This window comes from Rhinolophus sinicus, linkage group LG02 (genome assembly GCF_036562045.2).
Source record: "Rhinolophus sinicus isolate RSC01 linkage group LG02, ASM3656204v1, whole genome shotgun sequence".
Lineage (NCBI taxonomy): Eukaryota > Metazoa > Chordata > Mammalia > Chiroptera > Rhinolophidae > Rhinolophus > Rhinolophus sinicus.
The window spans coordinates 163,420,211-163,443,905 of record NC_133752.1 but is presented as its reverse complement, the minus strand read 5'-3'; the positions used below and the strand labels follow the sequence as shown (position 1 = coordinate 163,443,905).

General features: G+C 38.2%; 1 protein-coding gene across 1 annotated transcript in view; it reads right to left on the bottom strand.

Annotated features, from left to right (window-relative positions):
* Positions 1-23,695, bottom strand: part of ITPR2 (inositol 1,4,5-trisphosphate receptor type 2) — a 431,615-nt gene that overhangs the window by 20,866 nt on the left and 387,054 nt on the right. Inside the window, exon 55 of the mRNA XM_019737570.2 lies at positions 15,957-16,117. Coding sequence (XP_019593129.2) covers positions 15,957-16,117 — 161 coding nt within the window. The remainder of the gene's footprint in view (positions 1-15,956; positions 16,118-23,695) is intronic.

Sequence of the window (23,695 nt, the reverse complement as noted above, 5' to 3'; positions counted from 1 at the left end):
ATGAACAATGCAACTACATAGGATGAAAATTAAATTGAATGCTTGGTAATTTCTGTAACCTGAGTACCTAACAATATTTTTAATATAAGAGTAGAGCATTGTACATGCCCCAAACATGTAAGGATTCAAGAAATGGCTCCTGCAACTTTAATTACATGAATCATTCTTTATGAAATTGTTATTTTTTTCCTTGACATATTATATTCCCAGACTCAAGACATAGGCGTTCAGAAGTAATAGATCAGAATTTTCATTAAGTACACATGACATCCTTGAAACTTTAAATTGCCCATGCTTGTTTACATATATAATATATATGCATATATTTATATATATGTATATACATATACATACATATATATATGCATATATTTTTAAAGCCTAAAATAAATGTGTTCATCTGTGCATTTATTCTAGAAGATAAGCAGAAAAGATGTTTTCCATAAAAAGTAAACTGTGGAAAACATTTGCACACTGTTAAAGGAATAAAACATTTTAATTAAAAGGCAAATCTATCATTTAAAGAGCTTAAATAATATGTTTCTGAAGAGAATTTTGCCTGACTGAGACAATGTTCAATGATGAGGGTAGCTAAGGTGTTCAGACACAATATAGTAAGTGAGTCTGCAGGGGAAACCCTTCCCCAAATACTGGTTCCACATTGGTACCTGCATAGAAACCATTTCTGATTTGAGCATTTTAGATAAGATAGTATTATTCATGCACATTGTCCAATTTGGCACGAAAATGGTGAATTATTTTAGACTAGAAAATAAAAATAATACATAGGATTTCTTTAAAAAGATACCAGATGAGAAATCTATTTTAAATTAATTTCCAGTTAAAATGTCCTCTTCTGCTTGCAGACACGTTTTCAGGGATTATGCAACAAATATTTTATATAATAGTTGGTCTCTTCATGAAACAGCTTAGACTACTTTCCTTGTTCTCTTTGCAAACTTTAAAGACATTATCTGTGTGATGTAGAAAATGTCGTTTTTGCTAGCTTAATGGCTAATTACAGCAACAGGAGGGGAAAATAAGAAAATCCAACTAAATTGCAAGTAAGTAAGAAGTGCTATGTGAGCTTTAACTACAATTTCACACCCTATTGCACTTGCTTTATAATAAAGCCTTTGTCAACAATTTTTTTTGCTGATTTTAGTTTGATATTTGGATGTTTATTAGGTATCTATTTTACAAAAACTGGCTTTGGATTATGTTTATATTGTTCATGAGCAGGGATGTTTTTATCAGGAATCTCCCAACTACAGTCCTATCTCTGCTCCATCTTCAAAATAAGATGCATTCTTTTGTTGTTGGAATAACTCAAATACAATCTACCATGTTCTTTCCATTATTGTTTTAGGATTTGTTTTAGGATAAGAAGACTAAAGAGAGTGCAAGTTTTTATCAGAATATTGCTCCTCCTGTTGTATAGCCCTATTCACGTTTATCACAAGAGGGAAGCACCCACTGATCCGGGACAGTGTTCTTTGCTTGAATGTTTTCTTTTGAGAAACAACAATAAAAACAACCTACTGAGCAGTCACTTCTAGAAAGGATGCCTATATTGATAGTTTCAATAACCATAAGGAAAGAAACATCATTCTGTCATTTTTGCTAATTTTGGAAGAATAAATTTTCTGGCTCTATAAAAACCAACATTGTAGGTTTTTTTAAAAAGAAGTATCTGACAGCCATAAATGTATTATGTATCCCCCCACCAAATATGAATGCAAATCAGTAAAAAACAAAACACAACAAAACGAACTATAAAACATCAGACATGGAGCTTATAATAAAGCAGAGACAAATGAGTGACGCAAAAATGGAAATGACCTATGGCAGGAAGACAGAGCTGAATGGACTCACAGTGAACAGAAAAGAGTGTAAGTTGACTAATTGGTCCTACAGAAAATCATTCATATGTCCATCAAACTGGGATCGCATGCCCACACCCATTGAACTTGGACTGATTAAAAACAATGACAGTTTACTTGTAAGCTTTGAGGATTACTTAAAACCTCAACTTCCCCAAAATTCTCAAGCGATATTATAATTTTTGATCTATTAAATTCTGTGGCATGAATATAAAAGCTTCTCTTATATATAGATTCGATGCACCCAATTTACAATCTTAGATACGTATATACTTTTATCGCTGAAGGTCTTTTGAGACAATTGTATAAAATACTATATCAAGAATTATTGGAAATATTGAAAGATTTCATAATGCAAAAAGAAATGCATCAATGTCATTTAAATTGAACAAAATGGTTCCTTACCTCCTTTCCACATACATTTTAACCATCTTCTCCACAAACTTATTCAATACATAGTGCATAAAACAAGCATTTTGCACTTTGTCCCATAGATGCAATTTGCCAACCTGATTGATTTCTTTCTCTAGAGCTCACCTAATTTCTATATACTCTATATTTTCTCCTTCAACAAAGATGATGTAATCTTAGCTTCTATCACATTCACATCCACTAAACTACTGAGAACAAGAGAGAGATGTAAAGATGAGGCTAGGAAAGGATAAGATTTCACAAAGCAGGTTTGCAACCGAATATAAAAATCTGACAAAAACCTCATAACGCAGATATGGAAGATTAATGAAACAATGAAGTTATATGAAAAGAAGAAATCTAGCAATAGAATCAAACTAAGACATATACGTGGAAAAAATAAGAATGCGCAGTAGGAACAAATTATTTATTCTGGAAAGACTCACTGTGATACCAAGATTTGAACAAATCAAATAATTTGCATGTTGTCAAATGGAGAAATTTCATTAATGAATGTTAGCCCCCATTTCTATCACTGTTTCTATCCAATTCTCCTTAGACTGTGTCCTGCCTTTCACTAATGATAGAAACTAATTTCTATTCCTTCTTAGGTAGTACTTTATTAGAGAAAGAGTGTGAGAGAAAAAAGATGGCTGACATGTGTTGTTGACGTGATTCTAATTCCAGCTTCAAGTCCATTTTCTTTGCCATTTTCCACACAGACCAGAGCTGGCAACCTAATCATAACCAACTGAACCATGCTTTTCAGTGACTGCAGGTTATGTACGTCCTACAAAGTAAATTTAGTTAACACTGTAGGATTACTTGGTGACTATTTGAAAGCACAAAACCTTATAAGGAAGGAAGCTCCACTGCTTTTCTTCAAGGTTGGTATGTGAATCTCCTAACAACCTCTGGCTGTCAAGTTTGTCCTGGCTTACAGTTTTGATTACAAAACCACAGAATATCAGAGATCGAGGCATCTTTTGATAAATTTAATTCAACCCTTTTGTTTTTCCTAAATGGAAGCAAGAGGAGGTTAAATAACTTAGTCAAGCTCTCTTATGTCTCTTAGTTTCTAACTCAGTCTTCCATGTCCAAGAGGTCAACTTTAGATCTGTTGGATCCTCTGATCAGAGATTCCATCTGAACATGTATAGATTGAAGAGTTGTAAGTATTGAGAGAGAGTAAGCTCCTCATTATTGGAAAGCTTCAGAAATAGTTTTAAGTGTTAAAGTAAATAATATTAAATAATATTATCTTTCTTTTTTAACAGATGAAGATACTGAGGCAGAGTGGTCAGTATGGCTGGAGCTGATGAATGAGGGTGAGGCAGAGGATGGCAGGTGTCAGTGTATGGGCCTAGACAAGAAGTTTGGATTTTATTCTATGTACTCGGAAGCCAGTGGAAGGTTCTGAGCAAGGGAGTGAAATATTCTGATTTACATTTTAAAAATTATCACTTTTTTCCCTGAGGAAGACTCAGTAAAAGGGCAAAAATGGAAGCAGAAAGACCAGTTTAGTGGAACCTGCAGCAGTCTAGGTGACAGTTGAAAGTTATCTGGACTAGAGAGGTAGAAGTTTTAGGGAGTAGCAGATTCATATCTATTTCATTGGATAGTGCAGATGAGATGTTTTGGTGGAGTGTATGTTGTATATAAGAGCAATAGAGGAATGAGGAGTCCCAACTTTCATTTAAGGCTTACACTCATTCCCTATTAAGTGCTTAAGAATAAAAAGGAAACAAATGCATGTATGGAAAATGGGGAGTACACCTGCTGTATAATAAAGAATGCTACTGGTCTTTTTCCCTGATTGTAGAGAGGGATATTCTAAAACCCTTGGAATTACCTCAGTGAGAGGATTATCTTTTTATTCATGAGTCCTGTGGATCACACTTGAATTTATGTTAAGAAGTGAGATGACTCAAGATAGGGGCTGGTCATCAGAAAGACCAACCATGTGATTAGACGGTTGGAGCTTTGAGTCAACTGAGCACCCAGGGAGGGTACGGGGGCTGAAGATTGAGTTCAATCACATGACAAATGATGAAGTAATTCATGCCTATGTAGTGAACCCTAATAAAAACTCTGGACACTGCAGCTCAGTGGAAGTGTCATTCTACAGAATTATCACACTGGAAGAGGTCATGAATTTGTAGCTAGTTGGTCAGAAGTACAGATTGCCTGGGACCACCCAAAGTACATTTGGAATCTTAAGTAAGGGCAGTCTTATTGGGGACCATGCCCTCTTATAAATGTGGGGTCTAAGCTAACACTGGATAGTTGGTATTAGAATTGGATTGTAGAAAACCAGTGGTGACAGAGCAGCATTCCAGGTTACTATCACTGGACAAAATAGAATGGACCTGGGGAGAATGATTTATTCACAGCCACGTGCCAATGGGAAGAGAGAATTTTAGTCCCACCACCAATCTGTCCTAAAGTGAGTAAATCCATGTAAATATTACATGTTAAAATTGATTTACCAAGTAAAAATATCTTAATTTCTTTTAGGTTCTTTTCTTCCATGTAGAATTTTCATTTCAATATCAATAGCTCTACTTACAGTTTTAAATAGATCAATCTCTATTATTCTAGTTAGCAAACATGAATCTTATATATGATTTCCAAAACTCTATCTTTAATTTTGGTCAGTCTTCTCTCCTGAACCCCAGTTTTGTTATCTCCAGGAACCATGGAATCACTGCCCTCTGAATGGCCCACTGTCATCACACATGGAATGAGTTGGTAACCAGAATCATTGTTTTCCTGAATGTCCTTTTTTTGGTGTGGGAGGGGGCTAACTATTGATATTTCGTCAAAAAAGTATTCTAGTCACCCAGCTTGAAACCATTATCTTCTTTTCCTTTCCCATAAATCCACTGTCAGCAAACAGTTTTCTTATTTTATCTTTCATGTGGAATCAGGGAGTCAAAAGTTAGTGCTGGAAGGACCTCAGAGATCAGTTATTTTATTTATTTATTCAATATATATTTGTTGAGAGCCTTTTTATTTCAGGAACTGTTTTAGGTACTGGGGAAGCACTGACCAGGATCGTCAAGAATCCAGTGTTCAGGGAAACAAAAACAACTGAAAAAGTAGCTAATGAATCCACAGGCAAATAATTTCAGAGAGTGCTGAAAGCTTTCGGTAAAATATGACAAGGCACTCTTATAGAGAGCCTCGGGTCTCCTTTAATGGGTTTGGCCAGAAATGGAGGATTTTAGTTTCGTGCAGATGAGCATTCCAGGTGAAGAGAACAACAGGAGACAAAGTCGGCAGAACTGGAAACCTCAGAAAAAAATCCAGGGAGGCTGGGCACAGGGAGAGAGGCAGGTGGGAAAGAGGGGGCAAGCTCCCCTGGCTCGCGGGTGGTGGAGTGAGGACAACAGCCCATCCTCGCTCTTGGTCAATCATTGTTCCACCACACCCATCCCTTCCTCTCTATTTCTGGTTCCTTCTTCCATCACATTTTTCACCCGTGTGATTGTCACTGGTTTCCCTTCCTCCAGCCTCTTGCCCTTGCATTACATCTTACTGTGGACTACATGACACTTCCTAAAAATCCCATTTAAAAAAATCATATAATTCTACTTAAAAGTTGTCAGTGTCTTCTTTGTTCATGGGATCAAGCAGAAAATCCTTCCCTGAGCAATTAATTACTGCTACCAGTTAGCACCAACCTAATACAGGGGGTGGGTCCACTTATGCTTTGATATCAATTACTCAGACCTGTTTCCTTCCTTTACACATAACATCTTCTCCACAACCTTCAGTATAGCTCCTGAGCTGTAGCTCATCAAATGTCGTTGCCTTGGGTTATCATCCAACCTTCACGACCATATATTACACACCCCCAATTAGGCCCAAGTTTCTCGAAGGCTTGGAATTTCTTCATCCTGTATTTGTGTTCCCCTAGAATATCTAACCCATTGCTACACACATGGTAGGCATTAAATAAAAGTTGTTGAATAAATAATAATTTCTTGGGTTCTGAAAGCTACTGTAATCCTCAAACACTCATGTATATTTTAAAATTTAATGTAACATCTACTATATGTCAGATACTGCATAAATATTAACTTGTTTGATCTTCATAGAAACCATATAGGTAGGTATGTTTACTCATTTTAAAGATGAAGAAACTGAGACACAGGAAAGTGAAATGACCTGCCCTAGGCTCCCAAAGTCCCACAGGCTGTCTGAAAGCACTATGCCACTCTGTGTCGCTCTCATACACACAGCACCCTTCCACCAACTCTCTTTCAACACTTTTACACTATTTCATTCTTGGTTATTTGGACGTAAGTAAGCTATGTTCTAGAAAACAAAGTGAGGAAAACATGATGCTTTTAAAAAAGAATAAATGTTACCATCCCCAATAAAATGAGTTATAATTCTGTTGGCACTACATCTTTGTCTTCTAAAATGATATTTCAAACTGGATTCAGTGCTTCTAAATAGTACTAGGCCGTCGACTAGGGAAACAGGAATTCTTGCAGGACATGTGCAACCAGAAACAGTGAAAATTCCAGCCCCCTCAACAGAATCACAGTGTAATTTCCGTTTAGAGGGTTAGGCTCTAGGTCTTAGAGGAAAATTCATGATCTAGTCCCTAATCAGTGTTGTCCTATGGGAAAGGTCAGCAGCATGAAGGTCAAATCATGTGGACAGTAGACCATCGGGATTTAACAGCCAGACTCCAGCCAGGGTGGGTGCAGGGCAGGGGGTGGGGTAGGCATCAACCCATAGATGACCTCCCAGTGAATAAAATGGAAACAGTCAAATTCAGACCATTCCAAAATTCCTGCCACAATTGCTTCCGGTTTGTAATATAAAACAAAAATTAACATTCAAAACTTGATGTAAAGAAATATTTTAACTATAAGAGTTGTCAGAATTTTGCAACTAGCACAGAAGAGACTTTGGAAACTACTTAGACTCTCATTATGAATAAGAGATTGATGTGCCTGGAAGTCCAGCCTCTCCTCAAAGGCACAGGTGGACAGAGCGAAGAGCCTTTATATCACATCTTGGCACCCAGCTACCTAGAGGAAACTCTGGGTAATTATCTCTTTGTTAAGTTAAAGGTATGTTTGCAAATAAACCACCCCTGAATTTGGCTATTTATGAATTTCAGGTTCTGGTGCACTGGTGGGTTTTGTTTTGTTTTTATGTCAGTCGTGTTTGAAATGCTGATCAATAATCTCACAAAATTATATAAACACTTTGAAACCTCTCTTAAGAGTTAATGATGACAGTAGAACACCAATGCAAAAGGAAACTTAGAGAGCCAGAATATTCTTTCTTAAAGCAAAATGTGTGCTTTATACTGGAACTTTTTCAAATGTTGGAAAAAAATGAAAAAGGTGATTACATGACTGAAAAATGCCTGAAGTTCTTCACTTGAAGAAGCTGAAAATGTACTCTTTGGAAAATGAAATAGACGTTGTTATTCCTATCACACAGCCAAGATAAAGGCAAAGCTCGCTCCCCTCAGCCCCCAAGGTGACCACGTAAGGAAGCTAGATGGATTGTGTTCTTACACAATTTTGTTCTGACTCAGTAGTAGCTCCTACCACTCCCTTTCACACTCGCCCTGCCCCCATGTCCTTGCTGGGACACTACGAATAGTGTCACACCATGCTTCTTTGTGGTGAGAGATCTGTCCTAAACTCACTTGCAAAACTCAAATGGATTCAATGGCTCAAGCAATTCCAATGTTTAAGGGAGCACCTGACTTTGAAAACAAAGAAACAAGTTCCAAATGGACTTGAGTTTGAGTCAGACCACAAGATAAAAAGGTTGCTCTGCCTGATCTGTTCCAGTGTAACATTCACTCACTTTGTAAAAACTGGTGACTTTTTAGGATCTACCCTCTGCTCTAAATAGGAAACTCTGACAGGCCATATCATCTTGATCACCTTGGTCCCCCTTCCCAGGGGCTAGACCAGTCCTAGGATAGCATAGGTAGTATTTACTCAACAAATGAGAGTTGACCATTGCCTAACCTCTAAGAGGAACACTATGCAGAATCAGGAATGTCTTTGAACATTAAAAGGCTTAAGAATACTCTGAATCTACAAAGGAGTATTTAAATTTATCCATATTATTTTAAGTAGATGGATATTTTAAGTTGAAGTAGAATGAGCAAATATTTGTTGAGCAATAACCCTCAGCCAGACACTGAGTTAGGCACTAGGGTATGCCTGATTTTGTTTAAAATCCATACAGGAACCCTAGTAAGGAAGAGTATTATGCCCATTTACAGATGAGGAAACAGGCTCAGAGAGGTGGGTAACCAAACCTCAGATGCTGTCATTTCAAAACACCTTGATCTCCATAAAAGCAACTAACTCCACTAATATGACATCAAATGACTAATGTTTGTTATAATGCTGAGTCAGTTCTGTAAAATCCAGCAATTATTTCACAGGAATTCCTTTGATAAAACTAGTCCAAAATCCTATGGAAATTAGCTTGCCTGAGAACACTACCTAACACAAGAGCAGTGTTTTAGCTTAATTGCCATCTTAACTAATTACTCATGATATGGCATGAGCTATGCTGGTCTATTAAAAATCATTAGACAGAAGTCATGTGGCGTTACGGTACATAGTTCTCATTCCCACAACTTACATTTTGATGGCATTTGTTACTCTCTGGAGGAAAGCCAGAATTTCTGAGTAAAATCTATCAGTCCTAACAACGTGGACATTATTGTTACAGAAAACCAACTGAGAATTGAGCAAGATCTTACGGTAATGACTAGAATGAGGATTTCTTTTTCTTTCTGGAGTTCTTTCTTTCTGGATTTTTGTCTTTCCCGGCACAGTGGGGAAAAAAAACACCTTTTTATTAAAGTTATGAGAATCAGAGATGTGAACATCCCTTTATACATTTAAAATAAATGACTTAGGATGGATCATCATTTGAGAGAAGTTTATACACAGGGAACAAAAATCCAAATAATTTTGCTGTATCGACATTTGGGTTTGAAGCATAATTTCATACTAAAACTTACTAATCGGTGTTGGGTCACAGGATATCCACAAACTGACCAAAAGCATTTCTAGGTTCACCGGCTAATGAAAAGTTAAAATCGTCTTTTAAAGCTCTCCTGTGAGCTTCTTCTCTTCTGCTTCTACTTTTTGATGCATAAAATCTGGGTGGTAGATTCTTGACATTATTATTAGTAGTAGTTATTATTGGTATTAAATAACAGTGTCAGAGAGCTCTGCATGCTTCCATCGATGGGCATGCTTTCTCTGATTCACTCACTCTGTACAGTCTCCACTGGACAGTCTCATCCAGTCTGTTATTTCAACTATCAAGTGTCCTCCAGTGACTTATAAATCTTTATGAGCATTTAACAAATCTTTATTGAGTTATCTACTATCTACCACTGTTCTATGGATGCCCTAGTGTACAAAAGAGACTGAAATCTTATTCCTGTGGTAGTTTATCTTTCCTAACTTCGTGTTCGAACTGCAGAAAGAACTGTCCTGTCATCTGGGTTCCAGTGGCTCTATGTTTTACTCATTTTGTTCCACAAATCAATGCTGAGTGCCTACTATGTATCGGGCACTAATTTAAGTGCTGAGAATACAGAAGTGAACAAAACAAATGTGTAAATGCCTAAGTCATAGTGGGGAGGAATAAACCTGTCACTAAGTATACAAACAATATTAGGTCAGGTTAATAGAAGTGCTCCAAGGGGTGACAGGATAGAAAGTAACTGGAACAGGGGTGTCAGGGAAGGCGCTAGGCATGAAAGGGGCTGGGGGACAAGTGCAAATGGAAGGTACCCAGACACCAAGGCTCTGACTAGGGAGAAGGGTGACTTTCCAGAAAAAGAAACGGGCCAATGTGGCTACACTGTAGTTAGCTAAGGAAGGGGGGATGAAAGGAGATTGGTGAAGCAGGCTGGGCCCAGACTCTATAAGGGGCTATGGGAAAGAGTGGATTATAGCCTAAGTACCATTGAAGGGCTTTACGCAGGGACGTAACAGTATAATTTCTTTAGTGATTTCTCCAGCTGCTGTGTTTGTATGTCTATTACATCTCTCACCAGAGTTCTAATTTGCACTATAGTTTCTGGTGAATATAGTTGTCCTTTCTATTCAATTGTGGTTCTGTGAGGGAAGTGACGATATTTTGTTCTTGTTTCTGTCAGTACCCTACGCACAGTGCTCCCCGGTAATGCTGAGGGCCTACTATGCATAGGGCCTTGCTTGTCAAATTAAATTGCAGCACCCTGCAGCCTCTTTCTTGCCGGCCATTGTAATAATTGCAGTTGTAGTACTTCTAATCTTTGTGGGAAGCTTGCAGGTGCCCACCAGCTCTGAACGAGTACATTTTTCCTGTTTGAATTCCTCCCAGGCCTTCCTGCCATGGCAGGGTGGTGAGCTGACTCCTGTCTCCCTGCCAGGTCCACTCCTTGCCCTGGACTGAATGTACCTCTTCTGTACAGCATGAGGTACAACTGCTGAGAGTGCCAGGTGCAGCGGCCCCGCCTGCTCTCAAAGGAACCGCTTCTAGTTTTGTACATCGTCGTACAGTCTCAAATGACAACAGCAACAGGACATTTATGGACCACTTCCATTTGTCTGGCACATTAAGGACACAGCCTCCCTTTCTGCTAGCTGTGCAACTTTGGGCAAGTTACCAGTCTTTTGTGAACCTCAGTTTCCTCATTGTAGAAGGGGATAATAAACAGACTGCCTCTTAGGGTTGTTACAGGCTTTAAAAGAGAGCACACACATCATATACTTAGCACAGCACTTGGAACAGAGTCAGCACTCATCAAATGTCAGGTCAACTAGTAGTGGTATTGTTAGTATGTGTGATTTTATTTAATCCTCACGGCAACTTGACAAAGAATGGCTTATTATATGCATGGTCGATGTTTAGCCAGTGCTCTCAGGTATGTCCGGACTATTTGCTAAACTATTGCAGTATTTCCTAGTTGCCAAATTAGCCACTGTCTCAAGCCCTCTCAATTCTCCCCTCCCCCTATGATCCTGCAGCATGCTCTGCTCTGGTTCTTTCCCTGGGATCCCTCTTCCACCCACGATCCAGCAACTAAAGGCACAGGATTTGGCAGAGCAAGAGGCCTCCAGAATCCTGGCACAGTTCAGAGGGTTCTATTCTGCGTTCTGATTGGCTTATTAAACTTGTTTCATCAGGTAAATTGAAGTGCAGAGGGGATAAGTACACTCTCTCCACCAGTCTTCTAGGTGGAAATCCTAACATGTCAAACTTCAGAATCTAATGCCCAGGTTTACTCCTTTACACCAAGCTTCTCTTTAGACACTGATTAGAAAAACTAACAAAATTGGTTGTTTTGCTTCTTCAACTTTGAGGACTGTCACCTGGACAATTGCAAATTGAGAGTCTGACGAATTCAGGAAGTAGCTGATGACATCTCAGAGTCAGTGCCTCACCTGCCTGTCCACGTCTTTATTCCCCATCCTACTCACATCCACGAAGCTCATGGGAACAATATCTGGCCCAAATTGTTTTACTCTCACTTCCAACACTGAGGTCTAGTCAGTCTTCTGAGCCCTGGAACAGAGTCTTGGAAATGAAGACTCCGTGGAGAGCCTCACCGTTAAGTACCCACCGTTTCTGTCTCCATTTTACAAACTAAAATGAGGATAAGAAAGATGTTAATATGTGCGTAAAAATGCGGCAACTCATCTATCTTACATATGAATACTAACTAGGAAATTAGAATGATGTAGAGGATAGATCCCACGATGACAATGAAATCCAGGGCTGGGAATTGAAAAAGATCCCTCTTAAATTGAAGACACATGTCTGGACTTAAAACGTGGAAAGTGAAGGTGGCGTCTCGTTGTATGTATACGTTTACTTCTTAATTGTGCATTCTGAGCTGCTAAGACCCCCTTGGCTTGCCCTGAAACATTTAATAGTGTCTTATTAAGGTCTAAAGTCTTTCAAATAGATTTTAAAATTTGAGCAGTTACATAATTGGCTCCGTTAGATCCAATTACACAATTAGTGTAAATTGGAAATAACAGAATCAGAACATATAATTTCATAATGATGACATATGACAATAATGCAGAAATTAAGTTGGCAAGTGGTGCTCATGCAGGAGTGGTGCATATAATTCTTTGAAGACTTGATATCTTTCCTGAGTCCAAACATCTCCCCGTTTCAACAGTTACTGCTCAAAAATATGTTTCAACTAAACAAAATTTATTTTGAGTTCTAGACACAGAAAACAACATCTGGACAGTTGTTATTTCTTTTTCTTCCTTAAGTAGCTAACGTAATGGGTGACTAGATTTCTTTTCTATCTCATTATAAGGACCATCCCTCTCTTTCTGAGGTACTAATACATTATTGCAAGGAAGAATTCATTCTTAAGGGTGAGTTATGCAGAAAAACCCACCAATGCACATGCCTGCCCCTCTGCTAGGAGAGCAGCTTACAGCACACGCCTGAGGATTTGTGCACATGTGGGAGGAGCTGGGCTGGAGAAATGCTGTGAGAGAGAAGAGGGATTAAAACGTCTTGTCTCTCAAATCAGCCACCCGATTTTTAATACTGCATTCATTATATTTGGTTCAGGTGGTATAACCCTTCCTACTGCATCTATATTTTCCGATTATAAAAGAGGGGAAAGATGACATTTGACTAATGAGAAATTCATGTTCCAAACTCTTGCAGCTATTTTGGTATATCTTTCTGCAGATTATGTCCAACTACCAGAGGGCTAAGCAGAAACCATTCATTTGTGAACTCACTCATTATTTTATATAGTCATTCAATAAGCCTTTGGAGCTTCCTGAGGGAAGGGACTATTTTTTTTTTTTTTTTTTTTATGTATCCTTATATATCAAACCCATAGCACAGCTGCTAGCATCTGAGAGGGACTCAATGTTTATCGAATTGCTTTTAATACATGTTACAGATATTAACCTGCCCTGGTATTACTCAGAACAAAGAGCTACTGTATTCATTGTCAAGACAGACACTTATCATGTTAACAAAAAAATGAGTTAAATTGTCCTAGCTGACATCGGCATGGTGTCAGGAAACAGTTTTCAGTCAAGAGTCAAATATTTAGAAGAGTTTAAAAGTGCTATGCACTAAAATGAGGAAATGATCCTGACAAAACCATATAGTCATGTGTGCGTGCGTGTGTGTGTGTGTGTGTGTGTGTGTGTGTGTGTGTGCTGTTGGGGGTGGTGCCAGTCAGGGTCATGGTTGCACCCAAGTACCACCCGAACACTCCAGGGAGACAGCAATTCTCTGAGCATGCGTGGCGCCTCTCTTACAGGCACCTCTAGTTTTGATCCTGCTGTTTGTCAAATTAAGTAATAAATATCTCCAAAGGCCCCTAACATATCTCAGCAAATGAACACTGAAAAATATGAAAATACCCCTAAAATGTTACAGCAACATCTAAAAGCCTTGGGCATTTTTCTAATGATCTCTATTTTGCTTGTTCCTCCTCAATCATCATCCTGTGGGTAATGGGAGAAGCAAAAGGGCTAGTGATGCTCAAAGGTCATTACCAGTCCAGGCTGCAGGATTTATCCTCTTACAGCTTTTCCTCTGTTTTATATATGTATATATTTCCAAAAATACCTTGATTTATTCATAATCTCTCCTATCCCAGAAGATGCTTTTTGTTGTAATTCTGATATTCAGATAGTAGATATTTAAACAGCCTGATTTAGGGTTTAAAGACAGGGATGAAGAAGTTCGAAATTTCTGTTAACATTTCAGAGTCTTGATCCTATCACTGGATGGATTTAGAGGCACAAATATATCTCCTTAGTTTCTAACATCTAGGAGCAATATATTAATTCATTTACAATGTATGTTTTAATGCATATTGGTATAAATCTTCCTTATTTATACATTAATATATATAAAATTCATCTTAATCCAGCAGACACCACCAAGCTGCACAAAGCCTACCCGTGTGATGTACTGCCCCCCAACCCCCCCCGACACACACCAATTTGTCTCTACCACTGCCCAGTTAGATGTCACTCTACATCTTTAAGAGTACACAGACTTTCATTTGTCCCATCCTTAGGGAAATTTGCCTATTCTACTTTGGGTTTGTTATTTCCCTCTCCTCTTACTAAGCTCTAAACTCGTTGGCAGAGAAGAAATGTATCAGACTCTTTAGTATAGTCCCTGAAATCTTTTAATTCAAGGGACACATGGGTACCCAATAAATATATATTAATTACATTTACTCAAACTTTGATGAAATATAGCAACGTGAAGTCACACTTTAAATGTAATGCTTTATACATGGTTTCTTACCCCAGCAAGCAGAAATGAAATGTTTTATATAATAGCCCCTGAACACTTTGAGATCAAGAATATATAAATAATAACTATGAGTGCCTAGCCTCAAATTGATTATAATTTTCCCTAAATTACAAGGGAGAGAGAGAAGAAAAAGATATATAGAGAAAAAGAATATTACGTCCTGTCTACTGTCATATGAAGAATGCAAAGAAAACAATTTATAGGAGACAAGTCAATAATTAAAAAGAGCATGAAAAATGCTGAACTATAAAAATTTAATTTACATGTAGCTCTTCTGTGATATAAATATTGTCAGGTAAGGTAAACTATTGAAATATTAACTTGTATTTATTAATATGTTAGCCTCTGGATATGTTCTTTGATTGCTCTTTATATTATAGTTTATGTCTCTCTAAATGGATGATAAGCTGCCAGAGGGAATGATACAGAGCCATTGTTACCTGGCTCCCCTGCCACTTTGGCCTTGGTGCTTACTAAATGTTATCCTTGAGTCCGAGCAGCAAAAAGGACCAGGACTCTTCTAAGGCCTCATTCTCAAATAGTCAACACAATTTTGAAGGATAAGTTTTGAGAAAAAAATCCAATATACAGCTATGCTTATTATAAGAATACAAGAATTTATATCACATGCAACTTATATCAGATACTCACTAAATGTGTATCATGGATATACTAAAGTTGTATGTTTGACTTCTCTTGAAGCCAGTTAGTTTTAATCTTCTATGAAACAGAAGACACTTTGAATCATGGACAGCCACACCCTCTGTACAATGCTACTGATCTTAATGAGTTACAAGCGACAGGACTACTGCAAATCCATCACCAACACTGGCACACCTATGCAAAGTGAATGCTGACAGAAAGCCAGTGCTTTCCCATAGAGATCAAACATTATACTCTTCACAAACACAATGCAATTTCTTAAACCCTTGATTTCTGAAGTTCAAGGAATTTCGTAAAGTATGAATCTTCTGTTCATATTTGCCACTGGGAAATTTCCAGATTTGGGGAATTGAGACATTAGCAACGACAGGAGGTATGAGGTCAGAAGATGACAGACAAGACACCTAGACAGATGGTGCTATTCACTGCACAGAGAATTCTTCAGTAAATACCTGTGCACTGGAGACTTAGATTTAGTTGGTATAAAGCAAGTCCACTGGGAAATAATGATTTAGCCAGTAAAGGGGTTCTTCAGTGATTGACAGTCCTACTTAAAAGTTACCAAAATGATTGTAAAAACCTTTATATTTTGTGAGAAGGGGAAGGTAGAGAAGACAAAAGCATACAAAATGCAATACGGTCCCATATTAAAACCATCTAATCACTCACCACAATCATTTGGGCCACGTAACTTTCAGGTCCAGTGTATTCAGTTGGGTCTTTAACCTTCACCAAGACTAGGAAGTACAAATAATGCCACATATTGTGCTCTGACTTGATGTGCTCCTCAAATGAAACAGTTTTATTGTCAAACTTGTCCCTCTCAAGTCCTGCAAAACACAGAAAACACAACATAATGTAATTTATCATGCAATTAGCACTTACTTCTTAGCAAAAAAAAACCAAAACAGAATAATTACGTGAAAAAATGCTTTCTGTAAGAGTGTGCCAATTTAAAATGTTATGATTAAAAACACAGTACACAAGACTTTCAGAAAAAAGGCCACAGTTTACAGATTTTTTCTCAACTAACATCACCCCCACGGGTCCTTGGAAATGTACAATCCTATTAATGATACAAATTTTGCAGATAATTTTAAATATAGCCATGTCAAAATTGTCAAATTAAATCAGAGCACAAGTCTAAGAAATAAAAATGATTGTGCAAGAAAAGGGCACACTTGCTAATCAGGACAGATAAAAAAATCATTTTATCCAAGAACTTGGGTAAAACGAGGGAAGGCAGCTGAGAGAGTCATCTCTTCAAAATCACTTGTAATCAGTGAATGTCCACTGAGATCTGAGCTCTGAGTGCAATAACGACTCAGACTCATCCAGCCCTGGAGACTAACGTGTTCCAGGCATTTTGGGAAGGGAATGCTCTGCTCTATTTCCAGGGCACATTTTCAGTCTCTGGAAGGACCCTGAGGAAAGGACCTGGATAATAACATTCTTTTCTCTCAAAGGTTGAAGAGTAGACAAAAGGAAATGAATGGAGATGAAGAAAAACATCTATGGAAAAATGAATGAGAATGCCAAGTAAAATGGGATGTTGGGATTCAGTCTGGTTTTGTAGTTCAGATACTGGAGAAGAAACCAGGAAATTCAATTCCAACCCTGGCTACTCTTTTCCTAAGCAGATTTTTTTTTAAAAAGGTCATTCAGCCATTCTAGCATGAAGAAGACCCTTCAAATAATAAGATACAAAGTACAATAAGTAAAAAATCTGTCCCCAATAAAGGGGTGACCTTTTAAATTATATTTTTGGATATTTTAATGGAAAATACCATAAAATTCAGCTGGGTGATGGTTATGCATCATCTTATTTGACCTACCATCAGCTCAGCATGCCCCAAATAAAATCCAAGCCCTTTCACCAAACCTGCTCCACCCACAGTCCTCTTTTCATTCCAGGGCAACACCACTATTTCAGTTGTTTAAGTCAAAAGTCTAGAAGCCATCCTTGAAACCTCTCTCTCTCTCTCTCTCTCTCTCTCTCTCTCTCTCTCTCTCTCTCTCTCTCCCACACACACACATTAATCCATGTTGGAATTCTTTTGGCTCTACCTTCAGCATATATCCAGAATCTGATCACTTCTCACCACCTCCCCTGCTTCCACTCTGGTCTGAGCCATTATCATCTTTCATCTAGGTTAGTGCAATAGCTTCCCGGACTTCCCTGTTCCCACGTTACTTCCTGCAGTCTATTCTCAACACCGCAGTCAGAGTGATCCTTTAAAAAGCTAAGTGAGATGGCGTCTCTCCCCTTTTCCGAATCCTGCAGTGGTTCCTCACCTCCTTAAAGGTCAAAATCCTTAAAATGGCCTACAATAGGGTTGCCAGGTACAATACAAGTTGCCCCATTAAGTTTGAATTTCAGATAAATAATTGTTGAGTATAAGTACGTCCCATGCAATATCTATTTGCTAAACCCTAAGTGACTGGGACCGAGAGCCTCTCTGACCTCATGTACTACCCTCTCCCTTGCTCACTCGCATTCAGCCACACCGGCCTCCTTGCTGTCCGTGGCACACAGGCCCCTGCGTCAGAGCCTTTGGACTGGCCATTTCCTCTGCCCTATACTCTCTTCTCTTCTCTGGTGTCTCTCTGACTAACTCACTCACCTTCACGTTTTTGCTCAAATCTCACCTTCTCAATGTGACTTAACTTAAGCACTTCATTTAATCCTACAACCTGTTCCTTCCCTTTTGCTGACAGTCTCCATCACTCTTTCCCTTTCCCTCCTTTTTCCTATAGTGCTTAATCACCTCCTAACAGACTGAACATATTCATATCAACAGTGTTAAATCAAAGTGGACCACAAGTCTAAAGTAGAGGTAAAAATGTGCAAGAAAACTCCTGCCTGCTAATCAGCATAGAAGAAAGGAATGTCATTTCACCCAGGAACTTACTAGGTTTATCATTTATTGCATGTCCACGGTCAGATATGTCTGTCTCTGTTATTCACCAATGGTCTCAATAGCTTAGAATTGTGCCTGGTACCTAGTCAGCACTGAATAAAATATTGATTCAATGCCTTAAGAATATTTCACTCATAAAATATTGTCCCACCAGGATGGCTATAATTATAAACAGATAATAGTAACTGTTGATGATGATGATTATGATGATGATGTGGATAAATTAGAATCCTCACACACTACTGGTGGAAATGTAAAATTGTGCAGCTGCTTTGGAAAAGTTTGGCAGTTCCTCAAAAGGTTAAACATAGAGTTACCATATGACCCAGCAACTCGACTTCTGGAAAAAAAAATACACACACACACACACACACACGCACACACACACACACACACACACACACAGAGACAGACAGAGACAGGGAGATACAGAGAGGTACAGAGACAGAGAGAGGAAGAGAAACATATGTCCACATAAAAACTTGGACATAAATTGTTCATAGTAGCGTTATTCATAATAGCCACAAAGTAGAAACAATCCAAATGTCCATCACTCATAAAAGGATAAACAAAATATGGTATATAATATACAATGGATATTTTTCTGCATTAACAGAAATAAGGTACTGATGCATGCTACAAGATGAACCTTGAAAACATCATATTAAGTGAAAGAAGCAAGTCAAAGAAGACCACATATGATATGATTTTATTTATATGTACTGCCCAGAATGGGCAATTCTATAGAGGCAGAAGATAGATCAACGATTCCCTTGGGCTCAGGAGGATACAAGGTTGGGGCGAGGGGTGATAGCTAAAGGGTATGACGTTTCTTTTGGGGGTAATGAAAATGTTCTAAAATTGATTGTGATGATAGATGCATAACTCTTAATATACAAAAAACCATTGATTTGTACACTTTATGTGGGTGAGTTGTAAGGTATATAAATTATATCTCAAAAGAGCTATTATCCCACAAAATAAAATGCTGAAGTAGATTTTCTCAGAATTCAATTCAAACAATTATCTACCTGTTGCAATGTATATAGAGCTATAAAAATAATGTCTACTATCAATTAATCCATAATATGGTAGAAGAAACAGATGACAGACATTTTGAAGTGATATAAACTGACAAGGAAGCATAGAGAAGAGCAAAATGAATTCTGACTAGATATTAATATATTTGAAAAGGTTTCAAAACAGTACATTTGACTAAGTACATTTTAGATGATTTCAAAGAGGCATAAAGCTTTGATTGTCTGGCCTTGAAACATGATTATGGCAGGTGGAAAAGAGATTAATGGTAATAAAAGATATTTAATTTTTATTGAGCACATATTTATGCTGACAACTATAAAGAATATCTAAATACTCTATGATCATTGTAGCAATCTAATCTGACCTTTCAGCACGTAAGGAAACAGATTCAGAGGGATTCAATTAAGTGCTGAAGTTAACACCTCTAGTTAGTAGAAAAGTATGTTAGTATTTAAATAAAAATATTTCTGATACCAAAACTATGCAGTTTTGCTGTCTGGACAGAGGAAATGGCACAGCAAAGCTAGAGATCAAAGTAGATGACCTCTTTTGGGGAGTGTCAATTCCTCTGGTGTGGCTAGATGGGGACATTTGGAAATGATGAAATGGTACATCTGGCACAATCCATAAGGAGCTTTAAATGCAAAGCTAGGAGTCGGTACTTTATTCTGAAGACTTTTGAGTGGTGACTAGCATATTCAGAGCTGTGCTTTCAGTAACTTCCTATGTCTGAATCCTTGCAGAGAAAGATTGTGGCAGAAGAGTCTGAGGCTGAATCCAGGGTACTAGCAATGGGGAACAAATGTAAAAGAGGAGAACTGGTTATCTTTCATCTTCATTGGTTCTTGCTCTCTAAGCTGTATTGTCCGTTGCCCTGGTTTCCACCATCATCACGCTGATGATTTCTCAATCTGTATCCCAACTACTGACCTTTCTTCTCAACTTTAGTTTCTATTTCCAGCTGCCTTCTGGATAAATTCTCCTGGTTAGCTTACGGGCTTATCAAACTCAACTCATCAAAAATGTGTTTCTTTAGCCCTTCCTATTCATCTCTGATAATGAAGTCTCTGTCAACCAAGGAACTTGAAATCATCCTCAGACTTAATGCTCTGACAATCCCCTTCTAGTAGTCACTCCGACATTCTCATCATTCTCCAAACACACGAAATCCTTTGAAAACTCTATGCCTCCATCTAGTCTCTTTCCTGCCTTCCAGGCATTCCTTCTTCAAGACCCAGCTCAACCACCACCGCCACCACCGACTCCCACAGACACAACCAGTTAGCTGATGCTCTCTCTGTGTGTCCACAACATTTTGCTATGAAAAATTGTCTATTTCTATCTTAGTCTGTACTACTTGACTGTCTGCTTTATTTTTGTATTACCAGCACCTGGCAGAGTAGCTGGAAAACAACAGGCATTCAACTAATGTTGGCAGAATAATTGAATAAATGAAGACGAGAGGTTGAAGAGGCATTTGGAATGAAAATTTAAGAGGGCTTGACATCCAGTGAGAGGTATTGATTTAGGAGGAATCAAGAGTGACAGAATTTTCTGACTTGAATGACTGAGTTTAAGGTGGTATCAGTACAGCAACAGAAAGAAAAAGAAGAGAGAAAAGACATTTTGCAGGGAGGATATATTTGACTTGGGATGTGTTGAGTTTAAGATGACTATAGAACAACCAATGTTGGGATGTTAGGCAGGAAGCTGGAACTTCCAAAGGAGAGTTCAAAGTGTAAATATAGTAGTCCAAGGATAAATGACATAAGACGAACAACGAAAGCCAGGATACTGTATGAGATGACCAAGGGAGAAAGAAAATAATCACAAGAGGAGCTTTGGGGGCTGGCCTGGTGGCTCAGGCGGTTAGAGTTCCATGCTCCTAACTCCAAAGGCTGCCGGTTCGATTCCCACATGGGCCAGTGGGCTCTCAACCACAAGGTTGCCAGTTCAACTCCTCGAGTCCCGCAAGGGATGGTGGGCTCCGCCCTCTGCAACTAAAATTGAACACAGCACCTTGAGCTGAGCTGCCGCTGAGCTCCTGGATGGCTCAGTTGGTTGGAGCGCAGGCTCTCAACCACAAGGTTGCCAGTTCGATTCCTCGAGTCCCGCAGGGGATGGTGGGCAGCACCCCCTGCAACTAGAAATGGCAACTGGACCTGGAGCTGAGCTGCGCCCTTCACAACTAAGACTGAAAGGACAACAACTTGAATCTGAACGGCACCCTCCACAACTAAGATTGAAAGGACAACAACTTGACTTGGAAAAAAGGCCTGGAAGTACAACTGTTCCCCAATAAAGTCCTGTTCCCCTTCCCCAATAAAATCTTTAAAAAAATAAAAAAAGAAGTCAGATGGCAATATCACCTTATTCCTTTAAAAATAGTAATAAAAAAAGAGGAGCTTTGTGTGCTTAATACAAACTTTTCAGCCAAACAAAGAAAACTGTAGTTATGCTGTATTTCCCACACAGCATGACTAAGGTAAGGGTACACACCCACTTGTCACCCAGACATTTCCATCCCTCATCTCTGCTCTATTTTTCTCCATAGCCCTTGTCATCATTTGACATTCTACTATGTGGGAAAATAAGCTTCACAATGGCAGTGCTTTTTGTCTATTGTCATTCACTGCAATACCCTGGCACACAGTAGATGCTCAATAAGTAATTATTGACCAAATAAATGAATGAACGACATTAATGTGTAAGTATAGACCATAAGGGACTAATATACTAAGAGAGAAACATATATGGCCCCTCTCTCACACAATATAGCCTTTATCTCCTATTAACTCATCTAGAAAGACCTTTAATTCTAGCCTGACTATCCTTATGATAGGAATTCTGACATCATCAAATCCTTTGTCCGTTTTATTATTTTGTCTCTGCTGGTCTGTTGACAGCTCCTTTTCACTGGATTTTCGGCTTCTACTAATTCAAAATTAGTAATTATTGTGGATACCAGAGCCAATTCATTTTTTGTGTTTACTGCTTTAGCTCTGTCATCTGCTCATTATCACCCTATCATGACTGCTTTCTGGATTACTAGCAATTGTTTTCTGAGTCATAACTCTCAAACATCTGGTCATTGCCTTCAATCTTAGAAAAGTCCCATCTGCTCTCATTGCCTGTCACAGTATCTACCTCCTCTGTTGCTACTACGGGTGTCACTTGGTACACTCCTGGAGCCAATTTTCTCCTACTGTGGAGACTCTCCTCTGTTATTTATACTTGATCCCTCTTTGGATCACAAAGTAACACCCAACTCTTTCAAGAACCATTTCTGGATTAATCATAATTATTTATTTTATAGCCTACTAGTACAATCCTCAAATATCCCAAGTGTTTAAATCATTATTGTAATTAAGTTATTATAATATTTATGGTATATATTAGATCTCATACATGGTGATTCCCAGGAATAAATGCATATCTACATATATGTTATCATAACACTTCTCACATGTTTCTGCTGAAAGTCCTTTGAGGGCCGAGAGTAAAGAACTCTTATGCTACTGAGATCACAGGAATTAGCAGCTAAAAGTAACTAGACCACTTTTCAATATTTAAAAATGATTCTATTTAATTTTAAATGTTTACACTATATTTGTTCTACTTTACACCATAATATTTACTCTAATATACAAATAATAGTATTTAAAAAAATACCATTTAAATGTACTCTTAGGTTAAATTACCTAAATGGCCTCTCAAATTTTTGAATAAACGTGAAGCTTCTGAAATATACCATGGGGATCTAACATCTCCTTGTGCCTCCTGATATATCTCCGTATATCCCTGTGGGGATGTGTATGCCATAGAAACAATACCCTGCACATGACAAAATTTGGAATAACTTGGAATTAGTGCAACTAAGGTTTTTGTCTGCAGTATATATCAATTTAGTACTCACTTATCTTCCTTCCACAGGTTATAAGCTACTTAAGTATAAAAACAATGTTAATTGGGAGCTGACAATTGGTTAGTCATTCATTAAGCAAATATTTATGAATGATTTCCAATACATACTATGAAAGCATAAATATGGACTAGATGTGGGTCCAGATCTCTTAAAGAAGAGAAATTAACATGTCTAAGTGCTTACTCTTAGCTAAGCATTGAGCTAGGGATTCGGACATACACGATCTCATTTATACTCACAACAATCCCAAAACAGGGCATTATAGTCTCCATTTTCCAGATGAGGGAACAATAATTCAAGATAAAAGGAAACTTGGCCAACATCACACAGCCAGGGTGTGGAACTAGTGTAGGCCTATGTCTATTTGACTATAAAGTTCATGCACTCTCTACAATATGACAATGTGTAACATCCAACAGAGGAGATAAGAGAACCAAAAAATGTACAGTACCATACAGCTAAGTGTGACGTGAAGAATTTAGGAGCAGATATGTTTGCTTTTGGTTAGTGAGATCAGAGAA